Below are 15,524 nucleotides of genomic sequence, written 5' to 3'. Positions count from 1 at the left end.
CTATGAAGGTGGAAAACCAAATATAACATGACATTTTTGACAACTTCATAAAATGCCTCCTGCACTCTTCAAAATGCTGCTGAGTAAACCCATGAAGATCTTGAAAAACCGATCTTTAGTAACCCATGCTTGTCGTAAGAGATCACAATCATTTTATCAGACTTGCAGACTTTGTTGACATGTTATCATATCCCAACTGCACAGATCGATGCTCATGCTGTTGATCACTGGACAGCCTGGTCCAAACAGGATTATATACACGCCGCCACCATATAGCTGGAATATCGCTGAGTGTGGCATAAAACTAACCTCACACATTCATGCTAATGAGTAAACACAACATAACATGATTTCACAAATAGATTTTTAATTTAAATGTAAAAGATTATTAATTAGTTTGTAATTAAAAAGGACAACATTATACAGATTATTGTCAGCAACACTAGCAGTAGATGTGACTAAATCATTTGTAAAAACTGTACAGCTGCGATCTAACTCATTGAGCATAGAGATTGGTTCACTTGCCTTGGAAAATCTAAAATGATTACATCACGTATAAAACAAAAACAAAAAAACACTAGTATATCAACAGTCACATTTGCTTTAAGAAAACACAGGAGATGAAATATGATGCATCCTAAATGTTTTTAATGGCTACAAATATTGAAGGATGTTAATACTGATTATATGACATTTTACTCAAAACAGAGTCGGCATTGTTCTGAGAATATTCAGAATACTTTTCAACAAGCTAATTTTCTAATTTGATTTTCTAATGATGATTTGAAATTTCAAAATTTAAAACTTGACTTAAGTCACACAATTTTAACAAATTCTGAATCCATTTTTTTTCAGGTACATGAACATTTGAGGTATATTTACTACACTATAGAATGTTGTATTCACTGACTAGTAGAGATGATAGGTGAACACGAAGGAATACATGCAGGAAGTTAGGACAAAATCCAGAAAATAATCTCAAAGAACTGGTCACCTCCAGAACCATCAGCATTAAACAGTTTTACAGGACCAGATGCATCTTACTCTCAGGATTTGTTCCACTGCTATATACTGAAGGAAACAAGGAAGGGAACATGAAAACGCCGCAAGTGTTCCTTTATGTTTGTTTTTTTCCGCAGGTTTCGCCACTGGACCTGTATGGGTAGAATAGGTCTTCAGCAACCCATGCTTGTCACAAATGGTGACTATGTTTGTCGTAAGAGGCGAATAATGGCATCAGGTGTTGGCTGACACGTTTTTGGTTCCCAATTGCGCAGATCGAATGTCTGGTTCAGATTCGATTATTTATAGACCACCACCATATAGCTGGAATATTGCTGAGTGCAGCGTAAAACTAAGCTCACTTAGTGACTAGTAAAACTAAGCTCACTTGTATCCCACTGTGGGTGAGAATATGAGAATAGATAGAGAAACACTGCGATGAAGTTGTATTCCCTTGTTTGCCTCAGTATATTTGTCTACAGGGAAAACCCTGCTCAAAAAGCAAGAAAAATCTTGCTTTTGAGATGCATGTTACAACACAAGGGTTGTTCATGTCAGCATGTGACCTGAAGTCTTTGTCACCAATACTAGTAAAGTGCAGTTATTCAGCCATCGAACACTATTTCAACAAGGGCAACAAACCAATCAGATTGCAGGAAACTATTGATTTACACTTACATTTGCCTTTATTGTATTACCAATTCATACTAGAGCTTAATAGACCGAATAGAATGTTATTGGTCTGAAGCTTTGGAAAAGTCGTTAAAATCTTAAAACAGACACATTGCCATTTAGGAGCAAAACATGAAGAGGACAAGTAAACTATTTCAACGCCAAATACTTTCACAGTCGGTCTTGCTGTATTAAAAGAACATGACTTCCTTAAGGCTTACAAATGACTCCAAACAATGAAAGGCAACTATATATGGATATATATACTAATGGTTGACAGTACTGGATTGTTACCATGGTAACAACTGCAACATCCAAAGTTGAGTATATGTGTGTGAAGTGAAACCTCTGCATGTCACAAAGGTAACTAAATACGTAAGTATCTGGTATAAAATATAAGATGGATTCAACCTGAATAAAACAGCTACAAGAATATATAGCAGATACATGCAGACTGCTGTTGCCAGCGGCAACAGGAAAAACAATCTTAACGTTACAAATATCATAGGCCATTTTAAAGTATGGGAGTTACAACTATCTTAGCACTAAGATTGTAAAACAGAGCCAACCCAGTCTATGTGTGTAAAACCATCTAAAACTTGCTTCCTAAAATGTCAGTTTGAGCTTGTGGTTTGTAAAATAGCCTCAATGGGCATTAGGATGGAGTCACTTTTACAATTCAATGCTAGTTACGTGTTCCCGTTACACTGTGGAATCACACAGTGAAACAGTGAGTAAGAGAGTATGTTTTTACACCGCATCTACCAATATTCCAGCAACATCACACCATGAGCACATCAGAAATGGGCTTCCCATATTGACAACTTGTGGAGAATCAAACCCAGGTCTTCGGAATTACGAGCAAATGCTTTGACCACAAGGCTACCCCATCACCCCTAGATTGCCTCGACAATCATTAGGACTGGGGTCATTTTCAATGCTAGCGTTCCTGTTTAATAAACTTGCACTGTGGAACAGAATTCCCACACGTACTATGGATGCAGAATTCAAACATGAAGCATAATCATAAACTATCAAATGACAAACAGTTTGTTCAACCTATAAATATGGCAACAACAAAGATTATTTTACAACATACTAAAACAAATATTGATGCAATCTTTTCTCATCAATTCACAATTATAGCAAAATCACAACATGCAGAAATCCATTGTTCTGACACTAATTGTATATGTCACAATTCAGAATATCCAACAGAAGTTCCAACCGGTACATCTTTATGGTCACTTTGCTTGAATCTCTTGGATAAAAATCCAAAATCCAAAATGTAGAAACAAAGTTTCCGTCCTGAAAATCAAATCTGACAAAGTCATCAGAAAGTCTTCCATTGCGAAACAAAGAAGAAGAGTGTATTGCAAATTCGGATTGTCTCAATTTCAAGTTCAAGTTCAATTTGGAAGTCTCAACTTCACTTCCTACAATACGTGTGAAATTAATTCTACTTTCGTCAGAAAATTGACAGTTTTTGATGTTTGCTGGCCTGCCATGCCATTGCAGACTGACAGGGGAGGTAACTACAACTAATATAGATAATGAACGGCTGATGAAGAGGCAACACTGACGAGGTATTGCACTAGGATGAAGCTGATCAGGTCATCTCAGCACATCACCTAGGAACTGGCGGAGGCTCCAGGAATCTTCGTCAGTACCTGAAACGCACAAGTAGAGGATGAATTCACATTATGAACAGACGGAAACAGCAGTTCATGTTTTTTATTGAGTCATCCTAGCCTGAATACACCTGTAAAGCATGTTTGAGCAAATCTCTTGCCTTTCATGATCTCTATCTGACAACAGTGCTTGACAGGTTGGACAGGTTAACATCATCATGTGAAATTCTATCTCTGAGGGAACAAGATGCCCACAGTGCTCCAGTCCGGAGCTAAGAATGAGTCGTCAGAAATAACTTTCATTATTGGGAAGAATATACCATCTGTGTTAACATTCGGACATTCGGGGAATGTTTAGGTTTTTTTCAGTGAGGAAAAAGAATTCTCTCATTCCCAAACTGTCTATGAATGCTTATGGAAATGGACGTTGGAAAATTGGAAAATCCATTTGACATACTGAATGTTAATAAACCTATGAGATCAGCTAATCTACAGTCATATGCAGTATCAGTCCTAAGATAAATCAATGCCCTTCACCTCCTGATAAATGAGTCCCTAAATGGGATATTCAGTTATTGCCGAACTGAAATTACATGATACAGGAGTAACCTCTTTGGTTAACACGACTTGTTTGAGCCTCAGGTGTTTACCTCGGCTTACAATATTGGGGGGCCCTGGGACCCCTAATTATTCGTTTTAAGGGTCCTGATGATGTCCTGTAAGGTAACAGTGTCGAGAACTCTATCTGTTGATAATTTCCTTAGAGCCTGGAATGAATCATCTATCATGTGGACTGATGGATAAAATGATGTATGAAACTGATCTGCAAGAAACAAGTGAACACTTAGCAAGGTCATAAATATGTTGTGGGTACAGTGAATACAGTGTCTAGTTATCTGGTTGCAGTAAAAAGATTTTCTGTGTACAAAGTCTACATTTATGAGTAGCACCGAGTCCTGGGCCCACATTTATGTGTAAGTCTAGCGCTCCAACACTCAAATCCCTGTAACATCTGCTTTGCCTTACCTTTGACAGATCGACCCCTGTTAAGGCCTGGACGGCGGGTGGCAGCTGGCTGACCAGTCGGTTCACTTCACTTGTGGTGCGGTCGTCACCCACCATCACGATCTCGTCCGTCTTCGACAAAGGTGCAGATACCTCAGCCGCAATCTGGAAAAGGAAGGTTTAATAAGAAACGCATGTGCCCGCCATGACGTAATCTCACTAGAAACTTTAATTCAATGTTTTAAAATTTCATATTTTATGCTGTATGAGGAAAAACAAACTCAAATCTTAATTTGTGATTGACAATCATAACTGGACTATTCTTGGATAAAAATGACCCTGAAATCATACAAATCATCATCAGCCTTTACCACTTCCCTTCCCCCAGTTACATTTGATGCATGCTTTGATAAACTACATCTTTGAACAAGCACTGCTGGACAACCAACCTTCGGGAGAGTCTCCAACACAAGGTTCAGCATGGCTGCTTCTCCGTACTGCTTGTATGCAGCAGCCTTCAGCCTCATTCTCTCAGCCTCGGCCTTGCCAACAGCCTCAATAGCCTCAGCCTCAGCTCCACCAATCAGTTTGATCCTCTCTGCATCGCCTCTTGCAGATTCCACAGTTTGAGTTCTAGGATAAAGATTCATGATCAAGATACAACCATGGTGTTTTTAGACCAACTATTGTAATTGTTTTTGAATATTTTTGCAGAAATGCACGTACCAGCACATCTATGTCTAGTGTCACACACTTTACCTTCAAACATACTGACACTGTTATGATAACCTGCCTGCAGCAGATTACACACAACACTGCAACACACTACAAAGGCTGGGTAATAACTGGTAAGCAAAATCCCCTAAATCACCTTGAAGCCTACAACTCACCTTGAAAGTCTAACTATCCTTGAACACATTAACTTACCATGATCCAAATTCACCTTAAACAACTAAGTGATCTTGAACCCTGCAAATCACCTTGAAACCTCTAACTGACCTTGAACTCTACAATTCACCTTGAACCCCCTAACTGAACCTGAACCCTACAACTCATCTTGAAACCCCTAACTGACCCTGAACCCTACAACTCAACTTGAAACCCCTAACTGACCCTGAACCCTACAACTCACCTTGACACCTCTAAATGACCTGAAACCTCTGACTCACCTTGAATCCCCCTACTCACCCTGAAACATTTACACACTCCGACCCAAATCACCTTGTATCCCTTAATAGACCTTCAACCTCATAACTTACTTTTAACCCCCAACTCCCCTTGAACCTCAAACTCATCTAGAATTCATCACCTTCACCTAACTCACCCTGAAACCCCTAACTTCTCTTAACCCCTAACTAGCCCTAACTTGAAACCTGCAAATCACATTGAACCCCACAACTCACCTTAATCCCCCCAACTTACCTTGAACCAAATAACTTAACTTGTACCCAGTTACTTGCCTTGAAGCCAACAACTCACCTTGAACCCTCTGCCAGCTGCCCCATCTTATATGCCTGAGCCTCAGCAGGACGTTTCACTGTGGCAATCAGTTCCTTCTCCTTCCTCAGAATTTCCTTCTCCTCAACATCGATCTGCTTACGTCTCTCCACAACCTCAATCTCAATCTCCTCACTACGGATCTTCTGCTTCTCCTTAGCTCCTTGCAGCTCATAGGCCAGTTCAGCTTCAGCTTTCTACAACAACCATGGCAGCCTGTTAACTCTGCATAGATAGTCCAGTAACCATGCTTATTACACAAGGGAATCTGTGAGATTGGTTATCAGGATCAGTGACATAGTTGATGTTTTATCCTGGATGTGTAGGCTGATGCTCATGATGTCAAGCACTGGACTGGTTTACCCCATATTAGGATATTTACAAGCTGTTGTCATAGTAAGTGTGTGAGTTTAGTTTTATGCCACACTCAGAAATATCCTAGGTACAAGGCGGCGGTCTGTAAGTAATCAGGACTGGACCAGACAATCCAGTGATCAACAGCATGAACATCATTCTGCACAAATGGGAACCAATGACAAGTGTCAACCAAGTCAGCAAGCCTGACCATCTGAACCTGTTAGTGACCTCTTACAACAAGAATAGTCTCCTTCTGGGACGAGCATGGGATGCTGAAGATGTATGCTACTGCAGACCTTTTGTCAGATAGCTGGACCACGTTTTGTGTGATGCAACAACCAACAAATGAAATTCCTGCAACTAGTAACTCAGCTTTGCTTCCCATTATGGTCTACAAGACAAACCACTTCTATTCTGCTACGAGAAGCTCAATACACTCTCACACTTCTCATAACAGTCACTGTCAGTTACTCTTACCAAATAGCACTGTAAAAGGTCTAGATACTGTCCAATACATACCCTTGCATTGACTTCCATGTCAAAGTTGCCCTTCTGCATCTGGTAGGCTCTGGAGGAGTCAGCTACCTTGGTGTCAGCCTGGAACTTGGCATCCATACGGGCCTTCTCACATTCAGCTTCCTGAAGACAACACAGACAGAGGTCAGAAACAAACTACATTAAGCTAAACTCCTGAGGACTAGGGAGCAACATTGGATTAAAACATATATACCCTGAAACAAACAAGCTGAAGTGAACTTGGAAAAACTTGGATAAAAAAACAGCAAAAATTTGGTTGGGACATGGGTAGAAATTGAATCAGAAACAACCATGCCGGCAATAAAATGGGAAACAGTTGGTAAGCTGGATCAAATAAACACTGACACTCAGCAAGGAAACATAAAATTGGATCAGAAATAGGCACACCCATAATCATAGGGATGCATGGGATAGGCTCTATCAGAAACAATCACCATGGCAACAAAGTGTGAAATAGTGGATTAACTGGAGCATAAAAACATCGACACTCAGCAATAAAAGAGACAGAAATTAGATCTGAAACACATACATCCATAACTGAAGGAATGCATGGGACAGACTGGATCAGAAACAAACACATCAACATTGAGCTGTTGTCTCAAGGTAAACTGATTTACTGATTTTATCACATCTTTTTCGGTGCTGTTTAACCCTGAAAACATACAAGTCAGCTGTCTTTAAGTGGCATTTTGAAGTTAGTCCACTTTGAGTTGCCTTCTGTCCCTCCTGCTCATGACACTGACAGACAATAGGTTATCATACAGTTCCACATTTCTACCCAATTTCCCCTAGTACCAACCCTGATGCCAGCGTCTCTGTTGGCTTCTGCAACACCGATGTCAGCATCTCTCTTGACGTTGGCGGTCTGGGCACGTCCGAGTGAGGACAGGTACTCCACGTTGTCAAAGATGTCCTTGATGGTAAAGCTGAGGACTTCGATGCCCATTTTGCCAACATCAGGGGAGGCAACTTCACGCACCAGCTGGGCAAACTGATCTCTGTCCTGGTAGATAGCCTCAACACTCAGGGTTCCTGAAACACAGTAAACACACGGTCAGAGGACAGGTCAGGCTTAACACAATGGTGGTAAGGATTAAAATACTGGAGGTAAGCCTTAGCACACAAACGTCACATCATACTGAAGATCTGCCACAGCTTGACAAACTGAAGTTTTGGCTTAACCGAATTATCTCGCTGGAGGTCAGACTCAGCTTTACACACTGAAGGTCTGGCTTAACACACTAGAGTGAGTGAGTTTAGTTTTACGCTGCTTTTAGCAATATTCCAGCAATATCATGGCAGGGGGCACCAGAAAATGGGCTTCACACATTGTGCCCATGTAGGGAACCAAACCCAGGTCTTCGGCGTGATGAGTGAATGCTTTAACCACTAGGCCATCCCACCGCCCCTTAACACACTGGAGTTTAGGCATTACATACTGGAGGTAAGGCACAAAACACTGGCAGGTTTAACACACTAAGATCAAGCTTAATCATGGTTCACACCAAACCAGCCACCACAAGCACTGATAACCTGGGTAGTCTGGTGTACTTAGTTTACATGAAAATCATACAAATATCTTTGTTTCAAAACCTCTCTTTTATTGTCTTACATAGAGAATATTATTGGATGTGTTCTTAGTGCTCTAGGCAAGGCAACTTACCAAGGATGGCTCTCAGGTGGCCCTCCATTGTCTGCAGGATGACGCTCTGAATCTCCCGAGGATCTTTGCCAAGGAACTGTTCACAGGCATTCTTCAGGATATCTGGCTCTCGGATGATCTTACACTGCGCCACTCCAGTCACAGTGACTGGAACACCTTCTGATGTCTCCACGCTCTCGCACACTGGGTTCAAGGTCATCACCTCCAGGGAAATCCTGGAAGAGAGTCAAAAGGTCAAGGTCATGGCCTACCGATGTACAATGATGAGTGAATGAGGGTAGACATGTTAACAATGTGGTGTGTGTCTATGGTAAAATGCCATACTTCACCAACATCAAGGTGCGGTGGGGAAATGATCTGAGTGAGGCGAGCAAGACACGGACAAGAAGAAATGTCATCAAATCAGGATGACACACAATTAAAACCACAATAGAGAGCTTGAGACTTCTTGTTATCATAGGCATACATGCCAACCTTGAATTTCAAACTAAGCGGCCTTCACAGGAAAATTATTGTGATTTTGTTCAAAAGGTTTTCTTTTGACAGTGGGGTTTATAACAATGTTGTGGGAATTTTTCAATCAAATTGGGAATGTTTACTGACCAGCTGCTGACATTTGCGGCAGACTTTGGTCGCCAATGTCTTTTGAGAAGGATCCTGACACATATCTAAGTTTCCGTACAGGGTACCCTTGGAAGGCAACTTCAGATATTCAAAATTTGATGTGTTCATAGTTTTCATTTCGGTAAATTACTAAAGAATCAAAAGTTTGTCCAGATCAAGTTTGGAATCTGTACTGATATTCATTGCAGATTTGGAAATGAATATCAGAGTCTTAACCCTGTATGGAACTATAATCATCACACAATCATCAGGATTAGATACAAGACTGACAATCAAAATGTGGTGTATTGTGGTATGACATGACGTGACGTGACGTGACGTGACGTGACGTGACGTGACGTGACGTGACGTGACGTGACGTGACGAAGATAATATACTGTTTGTCACCAAAGTCATTAAATTGAGGACAATAAACCAAATCTACTTTCAAACATGGGCTGGCTGCCTGCTGTCGCCACATGTAGAAGGCAACGTCACAGAAGAACCATCATAGCATTGTTCATGACATCTTGTTACTGTGACAAAGTGATATGTTGCCCTTGGACATCATATGAAAAATATCTGATATGTTTGACCTTGTAGGTAATAAGCTATGATAGATATATGAGACATGACATGACATATAATACATGACATATGACACGATATATTATCTAGCCTCATGTAAGAATGTCCAGTTTTGATTGGTCCATGTGACTCTAATAAAATACCAAAATACCAAATTTGTTATCCATCAGGATCCGCCAGCGGGAGTCTACGACTTTTATACTCCCGCTGCAAAAGTCATATCCTCCCGCTACGCCTCGGTGACGATGCGAGAAGTGAGAAAAGCGTGCATCAACAAGCCTATAGCAATGTGCAGTGCATTGAGGTCAAACGATCAGCTGGTGTCAACATGGCAGCAACTTGATTCAATACGTGTTGTTTTGTTTTGATTTAGTGAAAACATTCACCTAGATAAATGCAGCTCGGGGAATACAACCTTACTCGGGACTGATAAAACCCTGTATTTCCCTTGACATGGGGTGATAACTTATATGATACAACATGATATGATATGATATATGATATGATATATGATATGATGTGGTATGATGTATGATATGGTGTGTGATATGATATGATATATGATACAATATGATATGATGGACAACTAATTTATTCTCACCAGCCACCACTAGTGTTTCAAATTTGTTACAATCTCATAATTAATAATTGGTTCATTAAAACCATTCAATCATCAAAAACAATTGCTTAGCAGCATTTACAAAGTTTTTCCGTTATGGTTGTTCAGGCACATACAAATAAAGAAAACTCTGTAGTTATTTGTTTTCATTTGCAAACTGCACAAAAAGCATTTGATAATTTCAAATCCAACTTAAACTGATCCAATTTGTATCCCCAAAAACCAACTACTATGTTACGAACATAAGCTTCCAGGTGTCCTTGATATAACTTCAATCATGAGTTGGATTGATTACACGATGCCATTTAGAAAGTGGTCAAATGCAACATATGTCATATTTGGGATTTCACTTTCTGAAAGTGAAATCCCAAATATGACATATGTTGCATGAGTTGGATTGAAGTGCTTAAGAAATGTAAATTGAATGACACAGACCAAAACAACCTCGTGAAAAATCTTGTTTATACAAAGAGGTGTTCCAAAATTGTGTTTGATTATGAGAAAACATGATAATCTGCTTGGTCATTGTGATCAATCTTCAATCATTTCAATCAATAGTCACCATCCTACTTCCCCAGCCCCACAGAGTGAAGAACCTACTTTTGAGTGTCGGTCACCAACCACCACGCCCATCCCCAGCCTCCAATGATGTATTTTCTGCCCTCGGCTCCACAACAACCACCTGCAACAAAAATACACACAAGATAACAGAGTGTTGAATAGGGCTGCAACAATTTGGTTTGATTAATTCATCAAAAATCAAATTTGACAACTTAGTTTCAATTTTCGATAACCATGATGACTATTTCAATTCGTTATTAAGTGATGCTGCATCTACATCATTTACATTCCTAGTCAAATCTTGGAAATGGTTTTCAGTGCTATATGTTTTGCTAAATAAACTCTGAGAGTTAAATGAAATCTGTTGCTTTTACTTATATGATGAATGAAATAGAAAAAGATCGAAACAAAACGAAGAGTCAATATAAAAAATTTGATTCAAATTCAACTCTGAATCTTTGGAGACCTAACGAGAGTTTGAGTGAGTGAATGAGTTAAGTTTAGTTTCATAACGCTTTTATTAACAGTTATCTAACAATATCACTGGGAGGGGTTGGGGGAGGAACACACCAAAAATGGGCTTTGTATCAAGAGAATTGTAAGCAGGCCTTCGATGTGGGTGTGCAGTCAAGTGTAACAGGGCTCTTTCACTGGCCCTTTTGCCGATACGCTTAGCTGGCTCTTTGTTTATGGCTTGTAAGCCCAGGTCTTAATTTCAAATAGTAAATAGTCAGTCATTGAAGTTGTGCATTGCATATTGTCATCAGCAGATAGGCAGGCAGACATAAAGGTGTCAATAAACCAGACACTGAGTTTCTCTATGACAGAGTCTGCTTATCACAATCGACATGTTTTGGTTTTTTTTATGTCACAAGTAGATTATGTACTTGTTTATGTACACAACTAAGATTAGACTACTGCTAACGACTCCATACTTCCGGCAGGTAAAATGGTTCAAGCTCCACAAACCTGCTCCCTGCAGTAGTGCAACGCAGAGTAGGATAGCTGTTGAAACGAATATTTTCCCCAGCGCTGGGGGAAGATTAGTGAATCATTTGAACTCTGATTTCGTGGGCATCTTTTCATCGCGGTCTTTTTTCAACATTGTAGGTTGAATTGACATTTTTGATGATTTGTTTTGGTAAGTGTACACGGAAAGGTATCAGAATCTGCAAAGTTATACATTGCATGTGACCTTTAAGTTGAATTCTAAACAGACTTTCATTTACACTGAAGTTTTCCACTGTATTAACTGACTAAACAGCATACCTAACATGCAAATTTTTAAAAAGACAAACTTGCTGACTTGGTTGACGTAGGTCATCATATCCCAGTTGTATAGATCTATCCTAGAGCTGTTGATCACTGGACTGTCTGGTCCAGGCTTGTTTATTTACCACCATATAGCTGAAACATTGCTGGGTTTGGTATTAAAGAGTGCATACTATTAACCAGTTTGGCTTGAATATATTATATTTACATATACATATATCCTGCTTTGATAAATAACACCCAAGTATATGTAAACAAACTCACAGATAAAGTTTTTGAAAGTTTTAGACAAGCTAGATAAACATGAATACATGACATGTTTCATGGATAACAAGTCATGTTTTTATTCATCATAATGATCATAATCATGTTTTTATTCCTTCATCATGTTCATTAGGTGAATGAGGAAAGAGCAAGAATTACCTGTGAACAAAATGCTGAAATACTGTGACAAAAGAATACAAAAGTACACTTATTCCTGAAAAATGTTACGCTTTCAAAAAAGATAAACATTCAAATCTCTTTTGATCATTAATAAATTGAATTCTCATAGAGATACAGTTTGATTCACCAAATTCGAAATTTCATCGTGTTTACTAGTGTTGGGAATTGGGGAAAAAAGAAGTAGTTCTTTAGGATAATTTTTGCAAATTGCACAAAATGCCTTTGCAAAATTCACATCTTTAAAGAATGACTAGTATGTTAGGAACAAAAATTTCCCCAAGTCATTAATCTCTAGGATAAATTCAATCATTACTTGGATCAAGGCTGTACTGCTTATGAAAATGTAACAGACAAAACCAACTTGGCTAGAATGCAGTTAACCGGGTGCACCCCAGCTAGCACTGACTGCAGCGTATCGCACTATGGCGAGTCTGTGAATGACAAAATACCACTCATAATGAAATATGAGTAATGAAATAAAATAATGGTGAAATAAGGACAACTGCACTACGAGTGGGCTTGTGTCATTTTCTCATTCTGCTCAGTGTTGACATTGGTATCATTTGCTGTGATAACTAAGGAACAAGAAGAAGGCACAGCTAAAAGCTATCCAATGCCATGCACGTTGACACTGCACAGATGTGAGATGCTTGTGTTTAATGCACAAATCACATAAGCTAATCTTGCATCCTGTGACCTAAGTTAAATCAAAACACACCAGATTCTACTGGGAATGTTTACATTACGACACAGACATGTATTCAAACTTTGACATGCTGAAGATGACATGCATTATGCTTGTTTTGTCTTACAACTTTAAATTATTGTGAATCTTATACGATTGCAAACTTTAGGACGCAAATGATAAGTACTGCGGATTAATGACTAATCGCTACACCACCGCCGGATTTAATGCAATTACCGTGACATATTTCAACATAACGTATGCAGCTTTCGCAATCAAATTCCTCTGACCCACAAAAAAAATCAACAAAGTATACGAGCCATCAAGCAATGAAAACAATCAAGATACAAAAGCAAATTACAAGATGGTCCTTGCACCTTAAAAAACAAACGCAAAACATCCGATAATTAATGAGACTGGTTCGTATTGTGAAATACTTAGAATATTTCCAGGAACCTCCATCGAAGAGGAGGGTGTCGGCTCCAGCAACATTCCTGACAAACCTGTTGCAAAAATATGATTTCCAAGTAATGTCATTGCTTAAAAACATGCCCACCTGAAATAACAAGTGCTTCGTTGGGTCCTGTCGTGTATATATTCCCCATGGCGAATCAAAAATCCAACAGTTTGTTGCTGTTCAGCAGCTTTGTTTGGGGACTTCGCTTATCCAGGTCAATATGGCCGACCTTGAAATGTCACTCTCGGACTATCGGGAATTCGTTAATATTTGTAACAATAGATAACGTAATGTATTCTTCATTTTTATACAAACTAAGTGCTTTATTTGTAGGAATCATTCATTATAATAGAATATAACAGATTTTTCGTGAAATTTTCATGGGTCATACTAGTTGTACAACTAATTATGCTTGCATGTCATACGTAGCATATTTTTCGTGTCCAGGAAACAGAATTCACATCAGATTACAGAATGAAATGGTGATATATTAATGTGTAAACACGTTTTATGTAATTAGTGGCAATATTTCCCACTATCATAAGAAAACGTGCTAGATCAATTCATGTATATGAATAATATTTTACGTGAGAGTTAGACAAGATGTCAAATTTTCTGTTCGGGGAAAAATACAATAGTTGAATATGGAATGGCTTACAAAGAACAGAACAGAGACCAAAGAAAACATTTTTATAGACTCTGTTTCCATTTATGTTATCGTGACTTTATGCCAGAAATATTGGACAAGGTTACAACGCTCTAACTGGTTAAACATCACCAACATGACTCAATACGTCCCCTAGGAGTGAAAGAATTCTGTGATGTCTGATTTCACCAGGATTAACTGCATTAACTGACACACGGGAAAGTACGCAAAGTACCGTTCAAAGAACCATAAAAACACTCCCATGTTTTCACAAAAACAAAATATAATTGTATCAACTGAAATCTGCCCTGGCGAAAAGTTCTTCTGTTACTCTTAGGTTACCTTACCACCATTGAAAATCACAGCAGTTTGAATCCGTGCATGGAACCAAGGGCTCGGACGGATAAACCGGGTACCCAGAACGAGTGGGTTAATGACTTGGACCCGAGTGCCGGGCTCAATGCCCGGACCCGTTATGATCATGTCACTAATAGATTATGGTTATCCAGATAGGATAGGGCAATAGGTGGTGGGGTACCGGTTGGAAAATTTGGACCTTCCCCAGCCCTAATGGAACCGTCATGCATTTAATGACATGGCGAGGTTGTAGCGTTCTAATAAAAGAATAAGGCTCGCAGATTTTCCCCGATCACTAAATTATATACAAACACAAACAAATATTATGTGTGTAAGCAAATCAATGTGTTATATCAAGTGTGTTATTATGTGCAAACGAGTGGGTGATTTATTCTGAGAGTTGGGGGTTCGAATACCGGAGGGGCCTACTCTCAGTACTGGCATCAGTTCTTCAATGAAAAGGTGTAATTCTATACACGACATATGTTGCATCTAATCCCTTTCTAAATGTCATTATAGTGTGTATCAGTAAACTGGCATGTTTTACTTTCAGTTACGTGAAACTGTTTTGATTAATGTTTGTGAACAAAATTCTAATTCACTTAATGTTTATAGCATTCTTATCGAAACATTTCTACAGTATATGAATTTGCTTTTGAGGCTTTTTCATCCTTAGAACAGAGTTGAAGTGGCCAGACTTCTAAAAATCGTTTGATAGGTTAGTACTTAGGACGGAAATAGTTACTCTCTCTAAGATTTCAAGGGTCTATTATTTTGTTTTAGTCAAAGATAGAGTAGGCGAGCCAGTATTAATCTATACAATATGAGTTTATTTTCCCGATGTGGAAGTATGTGTCGGGCTGAACGTTTATCACTAGACAACAATCTACATGGTTTGGTCTCTTCTACTTCACAGTAGTCTTCTGCC

General features: G+C 39.1%; 1 protein-coding gene across 1 annotated transcript; it reads right to left on the bottom strand.

Annotated features, from left to right (window-relative positions):
* Nucleotides 1-350: 350 nt before the first annotated feature.
* LOC137255212 (flotillin-2-like) lies at nucleotides 351-13,839 on the bottom strand. Its single transcript, XM_067792633.1, has 9 exons — nucleotides 13,693-13,839; nucleotides 10,775-10,856; nucleotides 8,365-8,579; nucleotides 7,501-7,733; nucleotides 6,684-6,803; nucleotides 5,790-6,004; nucleotides 4,760-4,943; nucleotides 4,332-4,475; nucleotides 351-3,344 (listed from the first exon to the last, which is right to left on the bottom strand). Exons 1-9 carry the CDS (start codon nucleotides 13,739-13,741, stop codon nucleotides 3,306-3,308), a joined length of 1,281 nt encoding a protein of 426 aa, XP_067648734.1. The 5' UTR covers nucleotides 13,742-13,839; the 3' UTR covers nucleotides 351-3,305.
* Between the last annotated feature and the right edge of the window lie 1,685 nt (nucleotides 13,840-15,524).

Source organism: Haliotis asinina, chromosome 1, assembly GCF_037392515.1.
Source record: "Haliotis asinina isolate JCU_RB_2024 chromosome 1, JCU_Hal_asi_v2, whole genome shotgun sequence".
NCBI classification, from domain to species: Eukaryota; Metazoa; Mollusca; class Gastropoda; order Lepetellida; family Haliotidae; genus Haliotis; species Haliotis asinina.
Note: the sequence above shows the minus strand (reverse complement) of the source record. Positions and strands in the feature narration are given on the sequence as shown.